General features: G+C 37.6%; 1 protein-coding gene and 1 long non-coding RNA gene across 17 annotated transcripts in view; one reads left to right on the top strand and one right to left on the bottom strand.

Annotated features, from left to right (window-relative positions):
* Positions 1–24,285, top strand: part of LOC135212756 (uncharacterized) — an 819,431-nt gene that overhangs the window by 794,808 nt on the left and 338 nt on the right. For both annotated transcript variants that reach the window (XR_010313982.1, XR_010313981.1), the window contains 2 exons: positions 20,611–20,646; positions 20,691–21,040. This is a non-coding gene — a long non-coding RNA (uncharacterized LOC135212756). The remainder of the gene's footprint in view (positions 1–20,610; positions 20,647–20,690; positions 21,041–24,285) is intronic.
* The window catches only part of LOC135212752 (early endosome antigen 1-like), a 278,033-nt gene continuing 275,584 nt past the window's right edge, over positions 21,837–24,285 (bottom strand). For all 15 annotated transcript variants that reach the window (XR_010313979.1, XR_010313978.1, XM_064246495.1 and 12 more), the window contains one exon: positions 21,837–24,154. Coding sequence is in view for 1 of the 15 variants with exons in the window: in XM_064246490.1 (XP_064102560.1) it covers positions 24,119–24,154 (36 nt within the window). In the remaining 14 variants the exon portion in view is untranslated. The remainder of the gene's footprint in view (positions 24,155–24,285) is intronic.

Genomic DNA, 24,285 nt, shown 5'->3' with positions numbered 1-24,285 from the left:
GTTTTGGACGGCCTTGTGATCCCAAATACGTAAAGGAAGGATATTAGAGGGAAACATTGGAAAATAGAGGGCTTCTGACGTACCATAGATAACTTTAAAAAGGATTGATTTGGTTCTGGGAGGTCGCCAGGAAATTCAGCTGATTAATTTACATTACATTTATTTACAAAAGTACATGGACTGCCCTGGGATAAAGGCACGGCATAGAGCCACGTGGGCAGAGCGCTGTATAATGTCTGGATCGCCCCTATCTCTCACAATATGGAAAAACTGGCCACAATCAAATCTAATTCAGTGCTGGTTTCCAGAATTGATAATAGGTATCTTGCGGTAAGGAAGCTCTTGCATGTGAGGAGACATGACACGTGACTCAGAAAAAATCTGGAAAAGTTCCCAGATTAGACACAATCTAAAATAAGGACTTTTTGCACTATTTTCAGCTACAAGGGCAGTCACTTTTATTTAACACACACACTGGGGAGGAACTCTAGTGGTTAAATGAAATATTTAATGAAGACTTTGTTTGTCTGGGACTATCACAAAAGGTGGCATGCAGCCACGAGGCAGGGAAAGGAACAAAGGGATGTTCATTTGAGAATTAGGAGTTCGAATTGGAAAATGTGGAAGAGTTTATTTGACTCAGAAGAAAAGAACTGGCAATATGACTGTATCTCAAGACGTACCTGTAAGCCTTATGTAATGGACCTTTGTAGAAATTGGTGTCAGCTTTGTCCGAGGTCAAGGCGCCAGGTAGCCCCTTTGTAGGCCTATGGGCAGGCTGGCTGGAACATCCGTCCTAGGTCACGGACTGGAGTGGACTGAGAGCGTCGTCGGGCGTGAAGCTTGGGTGTTGGGGGCAGCTTTTCCCCCCTGTTAGCAAGTTTAAAGAAACCAAGACTTAAATTTAGAACATTTCTGTTATTTGACGTGATGAAACAAGATTCAAATGATACTTTTAACTGTGTCATTACATGGGGATTAAGAGTTTAGTAATCAAAAATTCTCCTAAAGATCTTCCAGTCTGCATATATGAAATTCCTTGCAAAAAGTGTGATAAAGTCTATTACAGACAGACCGGTAAATCTCTTTCACAACGTCTCAAACAGCATCAATATTCTGCGAGAACTGGGCAAATATCGAATGCATTATTCGTACGTATGAGAGATTTAGATCATCCTATTAACTGGAGTCAAGCAAGAGCCTTAATCCCATGTAATGACGCAGTTAAAAGGAATATAATTGAATCTTGTTTCATCAAGTCAAATAATAGAAATGTTCTAAATTCCAAGTCTTGGTTATTTTAAACTTTAATGCTTTCGTATTGAAAAAAAGTTGTTGATAAATATAATCAACAAATTAAATATATTCAGTTTTTACATGTTTGGACCGTAAAGATACTTTTGTAATTTCGGTTAGTCTCAAATCTGTTTAGGTTTGTGACCGTGTGATATCCAATAATCGGATTTAAAAATCTCTCTTAATTTTTACCCTTTTGACATTAACCATCTGGTATTCTTGATCTTGTTGTGTACCTGAGACCTTTTTCCTCTCCAATTGTATTTCATTAGCTCTTGACAATGTCCTTAGTAAAGACGAAAGCGCTTGGATTTCTGACTATCTTTTTCCTGTGGATTTGCTTATATATATATATATATATATATATATATATATATATATATTATATATATATATATATATATATAATATATATATATATATATATATCTATATATATATATATAATATATAATATATATAGAATATATATATATATATATATATATATATAATTTATATATATAGTATATATATATATATATATATATATATATATATATTTATATATTATATATATATATATATAAATATATATATATATATATATATAATATATATATATAATATATATATAAGTATATAAATTTATATATATTATTTGTATATATATATATTATATATATATATAAATATAAATACCATATATATATATATATATATATATATATATATATATATATAGATATATATATATGTATATATTATATATATATATATATAACATATATGAATATATATATCTGTGTATAAAATATATATATATATATATATATATATATATATATATATAATATATATATATATATAAATAAAATGAGATGATTATCTCGTTATCATTTTTAAAAGATAGTGATGGACAAGAGTGGCAGGCAACTGGTAATATATTTTCTCTCTCTCTCTCTCTCTCTCTCTCTCTCTCTCTCTCTCTCTCTCTCGATACACCTCCCATTATCTAAGGTCAGCAAATCAAAGTCGTGAATTAACAAAAATATGCATTTATTTTATTTTTTAAAAGCAAAGTATTAACTGAATAACTCAGATTAATTAAACAGAATGATTAAAATGAAATGTTAAACTCAGAAGCCAAAATAACTCCGATAACCCTCGTAATTAATCAAACACCAACATTAGTTTTAGCCATAACACTAGCACAGTCAACATAGTCAGTACAACCATATAATCCTTAAGTCCCAGTTCCCATTTCTCCAGAAATCCCATTTCTCAGAAACAATTCCCCTTGTCCAGAATCGCCTGTTAGAGACAGGAGAACACCCCGATAAGCATAAGAGTATAATCACAAAAGATTCATATAAAACACGAACTACTCTGAAATAAATATTAAAATACCACCCAGCCACCCCACTTTGAAAAGGCCGAAAATGAAAGAAAATGGCTTTACCCATCCAACACTCTATGCACAACACCATATTAAAAACAGTTTGCAGAAGCCATCCTGGCTCTGCCGCCTCTCTGTAATGGTCTCCCCCTCATTCTAGGACTACATCTCATTAAGTAGGAAAGAGGCTTGTACATACACACAAACTCACACCCATTGTCCAGAATGTTCACGCCCATGAACTGCTTGAATCCAGTTTCAAAGTCACCTCTACGCTCATAGCGGCCAGGATGAGGGACTGATTTTGCTAAGACAGCAATCTTGATCACACCACCTCAATAAAGAGACATTGTCAGCATTCCTAAGCTCGTCACTCAAAACTCCCTCTGTCCCTCTAGGGAAGTTAAACTGCTGACTTCTCTACATTCTAAGAAACGTCATAGCATATCACATTATATATTATTAATCATATTATCTTAGCAAAACCCTCTTTATGTAACAGATTTCTCAGCCACCTGAATTGCTAGCACCACCCTAGCCATAGCACACATAAAACAGCTCATATATATATATATATATATATATATATATATATATATATATATATATATATATATAAACACATTGGCCGGCTCATAAAACACTATGATAAAAATACCTGCACGTCTCTGGCATCACAATGTCTATCACACATCATCTCCAACAACCTGCATATGGGCTATAATAACAATTGGTAATATCTCCTCATCTTGAACTTTTCACACTCCCATGTATGTGATTGGTCTGCAATTGTAATTGCACAGACTCTTGAAACACGCTGTAGAAAGGCAAAACGTCTCCCCGTGGAAGACAACTGGCGATTTCCGTATTCCAAAAGTGCTGTAAAACCCCGTAGACTCGTATAAATTCTCGTATGTGGGCAAACATCAGCAACATCTCTGCAACATTTGAAGGGCGTCTTGCTGGCGTTGGGGAATGATGTTTATTGTGTTCAGTATGTCAGTCATGTCATCGGTCAATTAAAGAAAAATTAACCCCAGACATACTTTTGTCAAATAATGACCTCAAAAAATTGCCAAAAAGATTAACTGAACATTTTCCAATTAACCCCAATTAATCACCACTAATATGACCACTGAACTAATTTCTAACTACAACTCGTGAAGGAACTCCATAGGATCGCTAAATCATAAATCACTATCTTAACCCCGTAAAGAAAAATATTAAATTCTCCAACTTAATTCTCCAACAATACAAAAAAAAAAAAAAACTCGCCAAATTCACACAAGTCAGCACACACACACTCCAGAACTCACAGAAACTCCACGGACTTCTGTCATCACTCACATTTCAAACTCACAAATTATCGCAAATAAAAAAAAAAAAGCGTAACAAACCCAACCCAAGTTATCACCAAAAATGTTTTCTCAAGGTCTGACATTTCAGTAACCCACAAAATCGGTAAAAACTCTTCACTGTCTAACAGCAAAAAACCCTTTTACTGCTTATATAATTAATCTCCATGAAATATGTCAAACACCCATTTTACATACCCCGACAAATTATATCTCCTGTCCAAAAATAGAAATGCTATTTAAAGCTTAACCCCAGTTACGGCAAATCTCGTAGGAAAAGAAAAAAAGAAGAAAATAATAATAACAACAATAATAATAAGTGAACTTTCCCCATTACAAAGCACATAACATATATAATATACAGAACCCAACATTTTCCCTCATAAATGCAACACGTATTGTTACGGAATTTGCTATCGCAACAATTTCATCGCTCTTAAACGACCGGAAACAACCCCCTTACGAAGTACATCTCCGCAGAATTCCAAAATCAGCATCTCTCAGAATAGTGCAAAACTCTGAGTAATCAACACTGAAGGAAAAGAGTCAGCAACCGGACTCATCACGGCATTATCAGCAAAAATCCACCTGTGAACACGTCAGGTGCTCGAACTGCAGTATAGAAATGCCTAGTCAGACTTGCAACTTCAGAAACCCATGATTCCCCAAAAAATTCTATACTGACACCATCAGTCTCCAAAAAGCCCCAGAAATTCTATACTGACATTATATAATCACATTTCACAAAATTATCTCCAAGATATCTCCAAGGTGCTCAAAAAATTGTCTCAAAGACATAACTCCCACATGATACTGCCCAGTTATAAAACAAATTATCACCTATTCGGGATATAAACTACGGCAAACTCACCACAATTCAGCAATTGTATGCTCCCAAAAATAACCTACTGGTGAATATGAAAAATACAACCTCTTCATGGGGAATCATAAAACTGCAATGCAGTAATGCCACTCATATATATCACCATATTAATAATAATACCACCCAGGCAATATAAATAATTCCCTCCATTTCATCAATAACCCCATAATACCATATTCCCTCTATTTCACCAGTAACCACATATGGAATAGAAACAAGTCTCCAAAAAATTTTATTACACCTCCAAGTAGAGTCATCAAAAAAAGAAACTCTGTCCCCGAAAAATGTACTCAGAGCATCTAACTGATACACTAAAAAATATTGCCCCATATCTCCTCTCACAAGGGTTTCCATTTGCAACAAAATGGTTGCAAAAATAATTGAACTAAACATAGCTCTCACTACCATAGGCCTAAACTATGGACTATCTCCAACAAAATAAAATGTCAAATGGCCCAAATATTATACCTCCAATTCTCCAGTAAAATAACCTCGAGAAGCCTCTCTAAGGAGCTCAATGTTAAAGTCAAAAACTATAAACTCTCTGTTTTTATGTTCCATTTTTACTTTGTGTTGTGTATTTTATGTTCCTTTTTTACTTTGTGTTAAGATATTTTAAAGTACTGTATGTTTTTAGATATGGTCAGTCAGTATAGTTCTTACTGTTTCTCTTTTTTGTATCATTTTATAGATAAGTGACCCTGATGATGGGAAAACAATGTATTCCCGAAAGCTCGGCTGTTCCCTTGTTTTATTTTAAGGAAATAATAATGTCTGGAATATTACGACGTCTTCTGGCTATCCTGTTCCTCCTTTTATATGTATATATATATATATATATATATATATATATATATATATATACATATATATATATTGTTACGTTTTATGCCCTGGCCTGAAGGGGCTCAAATACGTAAACGAAAATAGTTGAGGGAGAATGCAGAATAAATTGATTGAACTTACCTTAAAAGGATTTATAGTGTTAATTTACTCTAGGGGAGGTCGCCAGAAAACTCAGCTAATTACTTTACATACATTTATTTACAGGAGGCTGCTTAATAGCCTGGGAAAGTAAATGCAACTTGCCCACACGTGGGACCAATATTATCTCTCACAAGGGGCTGGATAGTTGGCTAAAAATGCGGTTCACGTAAAAGCTGGCTTTCAAAATTGTTCATATGTCTTGCGGTAAAGCATCACTTGAGGGCGCGAAGACTTGGACACGTGACTCAGGAAATCTGGAAGAAATCCCAGATTAGACACAAAATAATCAAAGAGTTCTTGCACAAGTTACAGTTACTCACTTTGTCTAACACACTGGGGAGGAACTCTTAGCGTTAAATGAAATATTCAATGACTTCATTTGTCTGGGACGATCACACAAGGGAAGCATGCGGCCACAAGGCAGTGAGAGGAGCAAAGGAAATGTTCATTTGAGAATTAGAAGTTTGAATTTTGAAAATGGGGAGTCATTGCGACACTAGGAGGTAAGGAACTGGCAATATGACTGTTTCACAAGACGTACCTGGATGCCATAGTAATTTGAACTTTGTAGAAATGCGGCGTCGGCTTTGTCTCGGGTCTGGGCGCACCAGTAACGCCTTGTTAGGCCTAAAATGGAAGGCTGGTGGCTGGACATCCGTCTGAGGTCACAACTGGAGCTGACTGAGGTCGAAGGCAGGTGTGTTTCATGGGGGATGGGTTCAGCTTAACCCCCCAAGAGCAGGGCATCCTGGAAACTGAACATACAGCAGCAGAGGGTTCACAGGAAAAAGGAGCTAAAGACGTAGGCCTAATAAGTACCTGGCTACCTACACCCTCCCTTTTGGGATACGTCCTTAAGGCTGAGAAAGTCTTTATTTCCCCCCTTCTAACAGGAAATTCCTATCTCTGGCTGGCGTGCTTTGGGTTCCCGCCTAAAATCAGCTGATATTTGGGTGAATATGGCTGCTCTTTTGGAAATAAAATTACAGTTAACAAATACTGTCTGGGAAGACGAGGCGGTCAATTCAATTGTACCAATATTATATATAGATATATATAATATATATTATATTATAGATAATATATATTTATATATATATATATATATATATATATATATATATATATATATATATATATAGATTAATATATATATATATATATAATACATGGTGTGTATATATATTATATATATATATATAGTATATATATATATATATATATATATATATACATATGTGTATAATATATATATATTATATAAGTATATATAACATATGTGTATGTATATATATATATATAATATATATAAAGATATATGCCACAAAGGAAAAATAAACGAATAAGGATCTGCAAGATCTTTCGACGTTAAACGTCCTTTACTGAGCAGAGACTGACATAGATACGGGAAAAGACAATACAAGAAGATTCGTATAACTGACAGATAGGGATTATAAAGAGATTAGTACCTAGAATCCGACACACCTGGAAGATGAAAAGCCTTCCCAAACAAGCATAAACAATGGGTGCAATTAAAAGTTTAAGACAATCATCTCAGATACAAGGTCCAGACAATTAAAGGATTATAGGTGACAGCTATTCAGAACTTGGTAAACAAAACCATATTCACAATACATGACAGACATACATTACAACAAAAATAATAACTCTAAGGCAACTGATTTTTATTTAAGTCAGTAATTATATCTTTGAGGTCATTCTTAAACATGTTACAGATACAAGGGTCTAAATGAAAAAGGCCACGACTAACATTGAAATTACAATGAAAAGTAACTGGACGATGATGTGACTTATAAAAAACTAACAAAAAATCCCCTTGATGAAGTCATAAAAAACTTCAATAGCATAGTGAAAAATATCCTTAAAGATAAAACAGAACTACTAGGCAAATTGTCAGTCAAATCTCCTTCGCTACCTTACTTGTACGGATTAGTCAAAACGCACAAAGAAAATAACCCTATGCGGCCTATTATCAGTGGTGTTGGTTCAATTTCACATAAACTTTCGAAATATATCACAAAGATCTTGTCCCCATTACTTGGAACCATCTCCGATTCTCATATATATAATTCTCTAGATTTAGTTGATAATTGAAACAAAATTGCTCTTTGCCCTACTGATAGATTCACTAGTTTTGAAGTATGTTCTCTTTTTACTAAAGTCCCTATAGACTCTATTTTAGAATATCTTAGTAATGAAGTAACTCAGCATGAATTACCTCTACCTATAAGTCGCATTATTTCACTCACGAGTTTGTGCATTTGTGATTGTAAGGTTATATTCAATGGTGAATTTTATCAACAAATATTTGGCATGGCAATGAGAAATCCTTGATCACCACTACTATCAAACCTGTACATGGAATTCTTTGAAAAACGCTACTTACCTAATATCATTTATATTCCTGAAAAGTGGTATCATTATGTTGATGATATCTTAGCTGTTCTTCCTATCGGTATTGATGTAAATGATTTACTCTCTAAATTAAATAACCAGGTACCATCGATTAAGTTTACTCTAGAATTAGAAAAAGACAATTGCCTCCCTTTCTTAGATGTTTTGATACATAGAGAACCATTTCAATGTAAATTCAGTATTTATAGGAAACCGACCAACAACTTAACTTATGTTCATTTCTTCTCAGGCCACCATCTTAACATGAAAATATCAATTTTTTCCTCTATGTTTTTACGAGCATTGCGCATTGTCAGTCCACAAATTGAATACATAAGAAAAATAGGGAAAGATTTATGCTATCCTTCACATATATTAGATATTTGTTATAATAAAGCCCACAAAAAATTTTATAGTGTAAGTAACACGCAGAAAGAAAATTCTAAGAACATTCTCAGTTTGCCTTATTTTAACGGATTTGAAACCATTAAATCATTGTTAAAAGCTTTTAATGTCAACCTTGTTTTTTCCTATAATAACACGCTAAAAGGAATGTTAATAAAAAATGGCCCCAGAGAAAGCAACAATATAATATATAAAATTCCATGTATGGATTGTCCCTCATTTTATCTCGGACAGCCTAGCAAAGGCCTAGAAGTAAGGCTAAGCCAGCATAAATATTCTGTAAAAACTGGGCAAACATCTAATGCAATATTCATTCATTTAAGTGAAAACAACCACAGAATAAATTGGGTTGGTAGTTCAGTAATTGCAAGGTCAAGAGATGTCTTATCACGAAATCTTTCAGAATCTGCTTTAATACAACTTACTTTTCATTGTAATTTCAATGTTAGTCGTGGCCTTTTTCATTTAGACCCTTGTATTTGTAACATGTTTAAGAATGACCTCAAAGATATAATTACTGACTTAAATAAAAATCAGTTGCCTTAGAGTTATCTTTGTTGTAATGCATGTCTGACATGTATTGTGAATATGGTTTTGTTTACCAAGTTCTGAATAGCTGTCACCTATAATCCCTTAATTGTCTTGTCCTTGTATCTGAGATGATTGTCTTAAACCTTTAATTGCACCCATTGTTTATGCTTGTTTGGGAAGGTTTCACATCTTCCAGGTGTGTCGGATTCTTGGTACTAATCTCTTTATAATCCCTATCTGTCAGTTATACGAATCTTCTTGTATTGTCTTTTGCCTCATTGATGTCAGTTACTGCTCAGTAAAGGACGTTTAACGTCGAAAGGTCTCGCAGATCCTCCTTCGTTTATTTTTCCTTCGTGGCATATGTCTTTATTTATGGATTTATCACGTTCCTAACTTTCGTGATTCAGTTATACACACACACACACACACACACACACACACATATAGTAATATAATAATATATATAGTATAAATATATCTATATATATAATTATATATACATATAATATAATATATATATAGATATACACATTATATTATAAATAATAATATATATAACATATACATATTACATACATATATACATATATTATAGACAATATATTATACATAATATATATACATATATGTTATATCATTATATACCTATCTATATATACCGCATATAATTCTATTTACATAATATAATAGTACCTATATATATACAATATATATACATATATGATATACATATATATAACATATATTATCATATATTTCTACTTAATATATATAGGTATATATATATATAAATATATAAATTATATATATGATAATATAGGTATACATTAGTTATATAATATATATACCATATAATATGACATATATATATAGTTATATATACCCTACATATATATACATATAGTATATATACATATATATATACATATCATACATATATATAACACATATATATACATATATATATTATACATATTATATACATATATATATATATATATATATATAACATATATATTATATACATCTACATATATATATATATGTATATATTATATCATAGAGATATATATATATATATATTAATAGCATATATTATATATATATATATATATATATATATAAATATGTTTATATAGATATATTATATAGGTATAAATATATATATCCATATAATACAGTATATGTATATATGTATATATACTATATATATATGTTTATATATATAGCATATTATATGTATATAGTAGATATAAATATGTATATATATATGTTATAATATATAGTAAATATATATATATATGTATATATATATATTTATATATATTGTATCTATATATGGATGTATACTATATATGTATATATATGTATATATATATATGTAATTTATATATGTATATTGTATATATATATATATATATATATATATATATAATATATATATCTATATATATATCTATATAGTATCATATATGTATATATATATGTATATATATATGTATATATATGTATATATATACCGTATATATATATATATAATATATATATGTATATATATCTATGTTAGTCTATATATATGTAGTATGTATATATATGTATATATAGTATATATGTAATCATATATACATATTATAGTATGTATATATATAAAATATATATATATATATATATATATATAAGATATATATCTATATATAATATATATATACCATATATATATAAGGAGGAAACAGGATAGCCAGAAGACGTCGTAATATTCCAGACAATATTATTTCCTTAAAACAAAAAATAAAACAAGGCCACAGCCGAGCTTTCGGGAATACATTGTTTTCCCATCATCAGGGTCACTTATCTATAAAATGATACAAAAAAAGAGAAACAGTAAGAACTATACTGACTGACCATATCTAAAAACATTACAATTCTTTAAAATACCATAACACCAAGTAAAAAAGGAACATGAAATACACAACACAAAGTAAAAATGGAACATAAAAACTAAGTTAACTGCAAATCATGAAAGAGCAATGACAAGTTAAAAGAGATTATGTAAAACGCAAAAATATACTGAGAGCGAAAAATTAAAACATGCATATTCAGAGTAAAAAATAAAATAATGATGCTGTTGTACAAGATATTGGAGAACCTACTGTTCATGTCGTAGTTAAATGACAACTGGGCGAGTTAGAAAACTGCTTATGAAATGGGCAGAGTGGTGTGGGTAAAAGAGAGAGAGAGAGAGAGAGAAGAGAGAGAGAGAGAGAGAGAGAGAGAGAGAGAGAACAAGCTAATTATGCAATGAACAAAGGAACAGAGGTGGTTTGGTTATTGAGTGATGGAGATTGTTGTTTAACATAGAGGGACTAAAAAGGGAAGTGAATGGCTGTTTTTTGTTTGTCCAAGTATTTCAAAATTGCTGTACTGTATGTACCTAATGGTGACAGGATATGACATGAAGTCTAATTGCACTATATTCTTTTTTGCTTAAAAGTAAGCCTGTACGATGGCTGACACCCCTATGAGAGTCGATGCGCACCTTAAGTAAGCGTTTGGAACATCCCACATAAGTCCCAAAATTACATTTTGGGCAATTAAACTTATAAACAGTGTAGGTACGCATCAACTCCGGAAGGGTGTCTTTAAAGTGAAACAGTCTTCCAATTGTAAGCGGGTTATTAAAAATAAATCTGAAACTCAACATAAGGGTATAGATGGCTCAAGAGTGACAATAATTTGCGTTTTAGTGGGCCAGAATTATTAGTGAATGGTAGTGGAACAAATACTCTCTTCTTGGGAACGGTGCAGACTACAGTTTTTGGCTTAAAAATATTGTCTAAAAATTGTTTAAGGATTTTGTCGAACATGTTCAGGGGATAGCAATTATTCTTAAAATAAGTCTCTAAATACTTAACTTTGAGGTGAAAGTTATTCTAGTTGGAGCAAAGGGAAAAGGCTCGATGAATGAGAGTTTTACATGAGTTAACCTTGAAACGACAACATACCCAGTATATTATATATATATATATATATATATATATATTATATATATATATATATATATAGATATATATAATATATATATATGTATATATATATATATATATATATATATATATATATATATATGTGTGTGTGTGTGTGTGTGTGTGTGTGTGTGTGTGTGTGTGTGTGTGTGTATGAATCAATTGTTAGGAGAGGGTGGAAAGTAAGTTGGAAGAAGGAGGTACAGTAAAAGGAAAGTATGTAATTGAGATTTTCAAATATTTTTTGTATTTTATCACAATTTGTAATTGTGGCTTTTTCTTGCCCTTCAATTGCCTGGCGCTATTGACAACCTCTGGTGCCCATAGAAAGAATTCTTGTACTGTCGGCCAACGAAGAATTGGCGTAATATCTTAATTCATTGTTCGTTATGGAAATATTGCCATATGCAGGTGTCAGATTATTTACTTAACAATAAATAACATTTCCTTTCAAAGGTGCTATACTTGAAATAAATTATTATAAGAATTGGGTAGACTTATTCAATGTATTGAAGATAATTATTTTGCAAAGTAAGGAAAATATATACCGATGGGTCCACGATTTCTAATATTATTTTCAACTCTAACTTCGTGACAGCATACCTAAGCATTTTGAAGTTGGCTTTGCTGCCGCTCGAGTCTTGACTCAACATATCGTACTGCACTGGGGTGTTGTCATTTCGTCTCCTACAGCCGATAAATAATACATTGAGGCGTTAACATTCTTTGAAAACGATGTTTAATTAAACTAATTTTGTCCTTAGATCAATAAAATAATTTGCATGACACATTTAGTGGTCCTAAATGGGACTTCAGATTTTCCCACATAATTAGCCCAGGTCTATTTTCAGCAGTAACTCTCTTGGATACGTAATATGAATGAATATTTAAATCGAAAATATATATACAAATATGCTTCATTTTATTATTCCCGTTATTTTTGTTTTATTAGCCATGTTCACCTTTCTTCTTATCCTTTTCATAATTGCGTAACATAATTTACTCAGACTTAGCTATTCAAAGTCAAAAAGCAATCATAAAAAAATCAAACGAATATAATTCAGTCTTTTATTTTTTATCGAATTCCTTACATATCATCCTGTTTCATTTGGACACGTTGGAAAGCTGTTGGAGTCAAAACTGACGAATACATTAAGAAAGGCTTACTTTCCTTAAAGCTTTCCTAGGTTGATCTTTCTGTAGCTATTCATTTCTTCTAAATAGAAATTAATTAAAATTAGTTTCACATGTATACCTAGACCTACTACCATAAGCATATTATAAGTAGCTGAAAGGATAAGAAATATGAAAGGTGACATTCTCGTTTAAGTATATTTCATGTTTTTTTTTTTTTTAAAGAAAAACCTACTGCTTTAATCAAGGGTTGCTCTTTGACGGCTACAACAATCATATAGGGTGTAACACGAGTGTATGCACATATTTTGGGGAATGAAAGATAAAGTTTCTTTGAACAGAAAAAATTTTTATAAACATGCATTTTAAGGCGTCCATTGTCGGTGCGGGGAATTTTAAAATAACCATTATCATTAGTGATGCTTTTCACGCAATGGAGTTCGTAGCGAGAAGTCGGATCGAGTCGCCTGAGACGTAGAAGAGAGCGGAGGTGTCGTATAGGAGTGATGGAGGAATTAGGCCGATGTTAATAAAGCAGCGGTTCTTAACCTTTTTATGACCACGCCCCCTCTAAGAGTTGGATCTTTCTTTCGAGCCCCCCTTGCATATACGAGTAAACTTCCCTACCAAGATTTAAAGGAAAGTAAAAAAAAATGAGAAAGATAAGGGGTTTGGAGGGATAGGGAGGAAGGCCAACAACTACAAAACATGGTCAGACCAATGAGCATAACTAGAGTAGTAGACTCTAGGAAATTAACGTTATAAGGCGACACTTGCATTTTTTCATAAACTTCTGAATGTCAGTTCCTCACTCTTGTTAAGAGAATAATAAGTATAATTTGTTAAGTTTTTTTTTTCCCTAGGGCTCGCGCCTCCCCTGGAAATTGCTGATGCCCCCCTAGGGGGGCACGCCCCCCAGGTTAAGAACTACTGTAATAAAGTATCTCCCAATAAAATGTATTCTTTAGGTTTTGAAGAAAAAAAATGCATGCATCATTATTGGATGTCAAGGTGGGACAAGATACACGGTGGTAGAGGCGTGTGGTTTATTAGGTCCTCAACTACATACTGACGCCAGTTGCCGTCTCCAACCGGCACGCTTACTTGGCGCCTGCCCGCCATGGGAAAACATATCTTGACAATGCAGGTACTCCATCATCCCCCCCCCCCAAGATTAATACATGGGTATACATGGAAAGGAAATAAAAAGAACAATACATGGATATACGTGGATTAAATTGGATGCATGTGACAGAGTAATGGGACAGATCTAATAAAACAAAATAAACAGATGCTGCTGTAATGTACATGATTACACATAAGAAGGGTGTATGACAGTCAAAGACGTCATATGTAGTCATTCATCCAAGCTGGTCTCCTGGCGTGACGTGATGGGCGTGACTCCCGCACTGCTTGCGGGCTGGGCGTAGGGTGGCTGACCGGTGGCTGCTTGGGCGTGGGAGGGGCTGGATGCGTGACAGGTGTGGCTCACCCTGGCTGGGGCCCCGATGATGTGAGTCGCAGGTGCTTCCTGTTACGGAGGGAGAGGCGCCCGCTGCCGTTCAGTCTGACTAGGTATTGTCGGTATGGGAGCGTTTCCGCCACGATACCGGTACGGTCCCACAGCTTGGTGGCTTGACTTTGCACTTGTACTTGGGAGCCCAGGTTGATGACAGGAAGCGTTCTGGAGGGTCTGTTCTCGGTGAGGCCAGCACCGTTGTCAGCCATCTGACGTTCTCTATGCCGGAGGGTTGCCCCCCAGTGTTTGTCTACCGTGAGGTGCCAGCAGGCCGTAGGTACGCCGTCTCGGAGCTGCCTGCCTGCTGCCATCTGGGCGGGTGACTTATTCATTCCGCGGAGGGGTGTGTTGAGGTACTGCAGCATAGCCAAAGAGGACTCGTCCGTGTCGAGGTTGCCGCCGCTGCCCATGTTGGCCATTATTATCCGCTTCCCAACCTTGACCGCGGCCTCTGCCCTGCCGTTGGACTGCGGGTACTGGGCAGATGATAGTCGCACGGACACGCCCCACAACTTGAAAAATTCCCCCATTTCCTCGCTTGCCAGATTAGTGCCCCCGTCCGTGGAGATTTGCTCCGGGGCCCCCCACCTGGCGAAGTAGCGACGTAGCTGGGTCTTGATGTGAGAGGAGGAGGTACCGTGGGGGAAGTGGGCCAGCTCCAGCCAACCTGTGAGCCTATCTGCGTAGGCCATGTACATGTGTCCGTCGTGCTGGAACATATCTGCTACCATCATCTCGAAGGGGTACTCGGGGGGCGGCGTGATGATGAATTCCTCTGCGGCCTGGGATGGTGCGTGAACGTCGCATTCTTCGCACAAGGAGCGGTGATACTGCAGGTCTCCCTCGAGTCCAGGCCAGTATATCGTCTGGCGCGCACGTCGTTGCATGGAGTCCAGGCCTTGGTGCCCCGCGTGTAGGTTGGCAGCCACCTGCTGACGAAGGGGCTCCGGTATAACTAGGCGGACGTTGCCCTGTTCAAATGTGTATGTCACTAAGTCTTGGACGACGGCCAGCCTCTCCCTGACACCGTAGAAGGACCGAAGGCATGCAACTTCCTGGGACTTCCTTTCGGCCCAGTCCCTGGCCAGGACCCTGGCCATGAGCAGCTGATACACGAGGTCGCTGACGGCACATGTCTGACACTCGCCTCGTCCACGACGCAGCTGTCGTGCTCTACTGCTGCCAAGACAGCGGCCGCCATGGCGTCGGTGAGGTCCTCGTCGAGGTCCACGTCGTGGGTGCTGGGATCGGCTTTCAAGGTGGGGTATCGTGATAGGAAGTCTGCCGCACTGTTATGCTTCCCCGGCAGATACTTGACCCTGCAGCGGTACTGCAGGGTTCTCTCCTTCAGCCTGAAGAGACGGGGGTTGGAGATTTCCGTAAGGGCCCGATTCCCCAGCAACTTGGTTAATAGGCGGTGGTGTCACGACGGTGAGGTTGGGGCACCCCAGCAGGAACAGCCTCGCCTTCTGGAGACACCAGGCTACCGCGAGGGCTTCCCCCTCCACGGCGGCGTAGCCAGCTTCAGCGGCGGTGAGATGGCGGCTGCCGCATAGTGCCAGGCGCCACCCGCTCATGCAGCAGAAGGGTGTGGCGGCGGAGCTGCACGCGCAATACTGCTGGAGGATAACAAACCCTATGCCCTCTTTGCTCCAGTCGGTGATCGCTGCTGTGGGGCGGCTCCTGTCGTAGTAGGCCAACCCGTCCTTTGCTAATTGGCAGATTATGTCCCAAGCGTGATGGACTTTGGTGAGGAGTGCCTCGTCCCAGTACACTAACTTCCCCGTTGGCTTCTTGAGGAGCTCCCTGAATGTGTTCATGATGGGGGCTGTTGCGAGGAAGGGTGCCAGCTGGTTGACGAATCCGTACCACGCCCTTATGTCGGTGATAGAGGGCTGACACGGCATCGGGAAGTTCTTGATGGCCGCCAAACGTTCCTCTGTTGGCTTGTAGGCCTCCCAGCCCAAGTTGAAGCCCACAAAGTCCACTTCTCTTCTTGCGAACTGGAATTTCTCCGGCTTCAGGGTGACCCCCTTAGCTGCGCAGGTTTCAAGGAAGTCGTAGGCGTGCCAGAAAGCCCCTTCGATGCTGTCGTCGTAGAGCAGGGTGTCGTCCACGCACTTGTACTTCCTCAGGATGTCCTGGATGGCGTCGTCGAATCATCGAGTATACGCATCACCGGCAGAGCAGTGTCCCACGGGGGTACGTTGGTAACGAAATCTCCCCCAGGGGGTGATGAATGTGGTCAGGTCGCGACTTTCCTCGTCTAGCTCCACCTGGTGGTATCCCCAGTATGCGTCCGCCACGGTCTTGAATGTGTGCTTGGTACCCCAGACACCATGTCGAATGGGGCTGGGGTATGGTGCGTCTCCCGCAGGCAGGATGCGTTGAGGCGCTGGTAGTCGACTGTATGGCATGGCTGTCCTGACTTCTTGGCGACGACCACCATACGGGCACACCATTCGGTCGGCTGCCCACCAGGTACTGGTTCTATGACGCCATGGGCGACGTCCTCTTCGAGCTGGGCCTTCACTTCCTCTTCCCAGTGTTTTGGCACCGATGCTGGGGTGTGGCATGCGTAAGGTGTGACTCATGGGAGCAGGTGGATGTGGTGCGGTTCCCCCTGCATCACTGGCAGTGGCTTTCTGGCTGTGTTAAACATCGTCGTGGCGAAATGTTGCAGGAGCCAGGCTTCCAGTCTGGCCGCATGCTCCTCCTGGGGCGGCAGGGGAACCTCGGCGGGTCGGGATGGTACCTGGGCGGCCCATCTGGCCATGCCATCGAACAAGCTCACGTGTGCCACCGTGGGGGAGGGGTGGGGGAACTCCTTGGGTACCAGCTTCAAGTCCCTGCAGGCGTCCAGCGACAGGAAGAGGTGCTTTGCCGACTGCACGAAGTACACGTCCTGCTCCATGGTGCGGCCTTGCAAGGTGACGTGGCACACGGCGGATCCAAGACACGTCAGGGGGAGGTTTGCTACATCCCGCAAGCCGGCACGGGGTGTAAGGGCTGCTGGGCGGACTTGGAGGCGCGACAGTAGGGAGGGGCCCGCCACACATACCTGTGCCCCGGTGTCCGCCACGGCGACGACAGGCGCTTGTACTCCTGTGGCGGTGTGGACGACTGTTACTTCCACTACTGGGTGGCAGGTGAGGTTGGCGCCCGCAACAAGCACAGCACCAGACAAAGCATTAGACACATCTGTCGGGGATTCTGCCGTTTTTGCATGGGATTTCCTGCGGCATTTTTGATAGTGGCCCTGCTTGCGGCATCCGTTGCATACAGCGGAACAGCGGACTTGGCAGGGCATGAGGCTCTGCCGGGGGCGTGGCGGCCGCCGCAGTTCCCACAGGGAGGGGGTGGGTGGCCCCTACCTGTACCAGCGACGGTTGCATTCGGATGATCTGCCTCAGGTATCTCGCTGCCAGCCGCGAGAGCAGTTTCCCGCCAATTGCATTGGCGCGCAGTGGTGTCAACACGGGCCGCCTCGTAAGCACAGCACCTAGCCCTAAGGGCACTAACACTATTAATGTCATTGCTACATTGGTACACATGACGACGCATAGCCTCATCACTTAGGCCCACCGTTAACTTAGGTAATAACATATATTCGGCTAGGTTACACTGACACTGAGGGCAGTGGAAATTGCAATCGGTGGCCTTTTGGGAACACTTTAAAAAGTAATCACTAACGCTTTCGCCTGGGCCTTGTATCGCATTGAAAAACTCTGACCATAACACAGCACGGTTTGTAGAGCGTAACACAATATTGCGAATGAAATCCATGGCTTCCGTAGCGGTGAGGTTACTCCATTCCTGAGAGGTGAATCTGGCGTTCAGCGCTCGTTGCAAAGGGGGCATGCAGTATAGCCTGATGTGGTGGACGACCTCGCGCGGTGGTAGTCTGCACAACTCAATCCAACATTCCATCGGCCTTCTCCAGGATCTGAACGCGGCGGGCTTCAGCTCGATTTCACACTTCTCCGGAGCTGCAGACGAAGGGACACGAGGTGCAGGGGTAGCGTGTGTTGTAATCCGGTCACGGAGGGAGTTGATCATTTGTTGCTGTGCCGCCATGGCCTGCCTGGCTTCTTGCAGGGCAGGAACGAGCCCACAGGGGACGACAGGGCGTGCGGCCCTTGGGGTGGACTGCGCTGAGCAACGCTGGAAGGGCATGGTGAGGGTCACGTTGGTCCTTAAGAATCACTGCGCCATATTGGATGTCAAGGTGGGACAAGAGATACACGGTGGTAGAGGCGTGTGGTTTATTAGGTCCTCAACTACATACGGACGCCAGTTGCCATCTCCAACCGGCATGCTTACTTGGTGCCTGCTCGCCATGGGAAAACATATCTTGACAATGCAGGTACTCTATCAATCATTGAAACTGTTTCCCTCTCTATCTGTGGTATTCACTGGCCACCGACAAAAAACAAAACAAAAAGAGTAAGCCTATCTGAATCTCTCATCCATCAAAGATAAGTTTGCTTATTCATTAAACTTATTCATTAGGCACCTACCAAAGATTTCAAGTGTAGATTTAAAAATCTCTTCCTCTCCCTCTAAAGTATTCATCAGACACCAGTCATAAGCATAGAGCTAGTCATGATTCCTGGTTCAGCAGTATCGTGATGAGGCACTAGAATTCAAAATTCACAAATGAATGTTGCTCAGCAACATTTACATTACTATATTGTCTTGCTCTCTTGTGGTGCTTTGAGGTGTTCCACCTTTAGGCCCACGTTCTAAACTTTGCTGTTCTTTAAATAATTTGATTCATCTCTCTGGTTTATTAAGCTTTCTTGATATCTCTCCAACAGGAAGTTGCACCGAATGCAGTGCAATAATTCTCTCGTTTATTGAGGGATGTTTCTTAGACCGATAAATGACTCATTGACATTAGATTCCCGTGCACATAACGACATCAAAAGCAAGAGAGTTAGGTCGCATGGTTCACGCTGTTAGGTTATAGTTTTTTTGTTTTTTTTTTAATTTGATAGCATTTTGTGAGATTCCAATGTTTTCTGTAAAATTTAACAAATGGAATAGTTCAACTACCTTCAACTTAATATTGAAAATGATAATGCAAGGACTATGTTTATGCAATATTACTAGGTCTCCCATCTATTTGGTTATGTATATCAGTGGTTGTGATATGACGTTTTTTATCACTTATAGTTTCGTTCACGTCAATTTTGCTATATGGAAAATATTTTACACAATAACATAACATACGGTAATGTTCTAAAGATATCAGTGATTGTTTTTAATGTCATTAAATATGATTTCTTCCATCTTTGAAAAGAAAAATAGATAAATAAGGCATGAATCGTGCGTCAGGCAGGTGAACGAAAAATTATGAAACTAAATATTGTAGAACTAGCAACTTTCCACCATTAAATTTTGGAACATCAAATTTTGCACAGTATTGCTAAGTTCACAGAGAAGGGTATACAATTAACTGTGATCCATTATACCTGAAAACAGACAATAGTGAAATGGTCATTGATGATCAAGTCGTACTTTAACCTTAGTTAGGGTAAAGGAGTAAGGTTAATGGGACCTTGAAAGCATACGTACGTACTAGGTATGTGCCCAAAAGCGGTCCTGTTGTTAGTTTGTAAAAAGGTTAGTGAATATGCTATTAATAACTTACTGCCTTACTTAATGTTTTCTAACAGATCCAGTCCAGTACTCTACTTCCTGGTCCCTTTAAGGTGCGTCTTTACGGTCGAACACTCTACTTCCTGGTCCCTTTAAGGTGCGTCTTTACGGTCGAACAGTGTCAGACGGACAAACAATGTTACCAATCAACAATTGTCTGCCGGTCTGTGCCTTGTGAGCAGAGTAAAAACAGCAGTGTGCAACCTCAACTGGTACCTCTGTTTGTTGCCAGATCTACTTCCATTGTTTCAACGCTCATGACGTCATCCTGCTTCGCCTATGATATGGTAACAATGTTTGTCCGTCGGACATTGTTCGACCGTGTGGACGCACCATTAGAGCTAGTTTCCTACTCCTTTGATTCCTAGTAACTTCATGGCTTCTTCAGGCCAGTTTCTCTCCTGGTGTCAGCAACACAACACCCTTCCCCCCAAAATGCTACTCAGGGTAAGTTGGAAGTTAGTGGTTTTGTAATGGAACTAATGATTTCTTTACAGGAAATTCTTTTTCACTACTTTACAGTCTTTGCCCTATTTATGAACAAGCTATGTTCCGAACAGCTGTTTCTACCCAAATTTGTTCGTAAGTAGGTTAGTTTGCTTTGGGCACCTATCCTGCTGATAAGAATTTTTGCAAAGAACCTTCCCCAAAAATCTAGAGTATTCTTGTGATTAGCATATGTATTATTACAATCACGAGAATATTTGTTCATACTTTTTCTACTTATTTCTATCCACCCGATTTAACTGAGAATGTAATGAATACCCATTTTTTTTATATTTAGTATGTATTTTTTTAAATCATGCAGTATTATAAGGGATTATTTTGGATGCTTGAAAGTTTAAAAGATTTTAATGTTGCAATTTTAGCTTGTGACCCTGTCAGTTTCCATCTCCGAAAGTTCGTAAGTAGGGTATGGTTAGTGTCTGTATTTATGGTATGTTGAAATAGTGGGTTTGTGATTAAACAAATTTTATTTTTAAAGAATTCTAATTTTTTTCACTTCAAACCCATTACTTTTAACAAAAATTGCCTTACAGCTCTTTTGCAGTAAAATTCAACTACACCGGAATCGGGAATCCTGTGAATGAGTGCCACCATAGTAGAACCAGGTTTTTTTTCCACATGTTGAACAAGTCATTTGGGATTTCCATGTTCTTGTTAAACAAATTTATAATAATATGATACCATATGCTGCATATCATGTAAAGTCTTTACACAAATGTTAAGGAAAAGGAAAGGCTTTTAAACTTTAAATATATTTTAAAATCCACCATACACAGACACACAAGTAATCTGTATTAACAAACACGGCACCATAAAGGAATTTACTATAGATCCTAACAATTTTTTTTTCAACCTTATACTCCAGCACTTGATTCTAAATGACAACATAAACACTGCAAAAGGATACTAAGAAGGCTACAAGAAACTCTCATTCTACAAGGGAGGAAGAAGAAGGGGAGTGGAAGAAAAAACAGGGCTTCTTAAAAGTTTTCTATTGTTATTAGAAGATATAAAATTAATGACTAGCGCAGTGTTGGACAAGGCTGATGTGTAAGGCCTTTAAATACAATTCTCATCCGTGTGGATGAGACAACCTTGATTTTATTACTTTGTACATGTGTTATTTATAGTACTATAAGCAAATCAAGTTTATTTTTAAAAACCAGAAGGCAGCAAAGTGTGCACAGATCAATATACTAGCTACCAATCTGATTACTTATTCATTATCATTAAAATAGTCTGATAACAAAAACAACTTAACAAAAGACAAGCACTGCTTAGATGCACGTCGTCGTGTATAAAATTAATGTATGAAAGAAGCCCTTGGTGAAAAGGCTTCTTTCTACTTTGAATCACCTTTTCAACATACTGTTACATAAAATCTTAACTGTACCTACTTCCTACAGTACAAAACTTGGCACAAATAGGTAATCCAAAGAGGTATTATTCTGCTTATCACTGCAAATCAAATTTTCGTTGAATAAAACATTCTGTTGCAAATGACTAAACTCATCTCGGCTACCAGAATGTGCTGTACAGTTAAGTAAAAACAAAGACATAAAATATAATTTGGAGCAACATAATTATTTCAACAATAAAATGTGCAAATAAATAACAAAGGTAGGTTCCTGTCATAAGTGGCTCACACAGGTTTTCCCTCCCTACTCCATTGCTTGAGACAGGTGACCTTGTTGGAAGATGGCAACTTGGAAAGGGAGGAGGAAAGGAGAAGACTCAGGACCGAGCTTCTAGGAACAACAGTTTATCCTTACATCATATGGATGATTAGGGAATAAATCCTTTTGCTTCACTCACATTCTTTGTCTTCGTTAATTAAAAAATATATATATTTTATATATATAATTTCATATAAAAAAGTGACAACATAAGACTTACATACACTGAACATAGTAACAAGGGGATAAGGACTCTCAGGTTATTCACTTCACAAATAGGATCAAATCTGGACACAGGATGACCTTTATTCTTACATAAGTCTTAATTTTCACGTGTAATTTTGAGAGAATGCGACTAGAGGTGAAATTGAACACAACCAATGGTTCATTACCCTATAGAGGTAACAGTTTATCTTCTTAAGATTCTTTGGAAGTTTATTTACACTTAAAGGCTATATCGTACTTGAAAAAGTACATATATTTCAAGTACATATAGAGTTGCTTTTACTCTTTGTGCTGATCAATGGAAACTCTTTTTGATAAGATGATGTTTTTTCAAATAGTGTGTAGGTATTTCATTATTTGCATTGTGGTAGTCATATTCAGTAAGCGTAATATTCAGTGATGGATGTAAGTACTGTATATTTAGTTAGTAGTTAATACATTACATAAAATGCTTAACCATTTCCTTATTCTTGTAGCAGCCAGGTTCCACATCAAATTTTACAAATTTGCCTGAAAATTTCTCATAGCAAACCTGCGTTTATGGTTCATTTAGGCGCTTTTGCAATCCACTTATTAAACAAGAGTTTCTTAGTTACGCAATCTTGTATTCTTAATTTCACTTTAAATAGTCATTCCCAGCATACAAAGTTACAAGTTAAATATTGATTTATAACTTTTTACTGCTTATTATCACAGAATATGTAGGTTATGGAAATAATTGCACAGTTTACTAGCTAATTGTAATGCAAGATGTCTAATGAACTTTGAAACCTAATTTACAAATCCCCATCGCTTGACTTTTACCTTCCATAAAAAATAAACTATTTCAACTTATAGAGAGTCTGTTTGAATGGTATTTTTATAGATGGTATTTTTTGATGGGGAATCTGAAATACTGGTTGTGCATCTTGAGAATGTGTTATTTAATTCTTGGCTTGTTTAATGCTGATGTGGAAACTTTCATGCATATCAGCTATAGTACACCATAAGTAGTGATGTTTTCCTGATAATATTGGAACAGCACTTGAAGCAACAAGTTGTACATCACAGCTGCAGCACTGCACTGATCCTTTGACTTTTTTGTCTCTGCCTCTCAAGCAGTTAATACACCAAGTTTTCAGTAGAAGCTTAGACCCTGCGACCAGCTGTGTAACTGCAAAATAAAATTAAATTGTCTTAAAAAGTTTCTTGGGAGAAGAGTACATTAATTCTGTGATAAAATAAGAATATTGTCCTTAGTGTAGCTGTAAAATTCAATGGCTAAGTCTATACATAAATTATTTA

Source organism: Macrobrachium nipponense, chromosome 41, assembly GCF_015104395.2.
Source record: "Macrobrachium nipponense isolate FS-2020 chromosome 41, ASM1510439v2, whole genome shotgun sequence".
NCBI lineage: Eukaryota > Metazoa > Arthropoda > Malacostraca > Decapoda > Palaemonidae > Macrobrachium > Macrobrachium nipponense.
The sequence above is the reverse complement of the archived record's forward strand: the minus strand, read 5'-3'. Positions and strand labels throughout refer to the sequence as shown.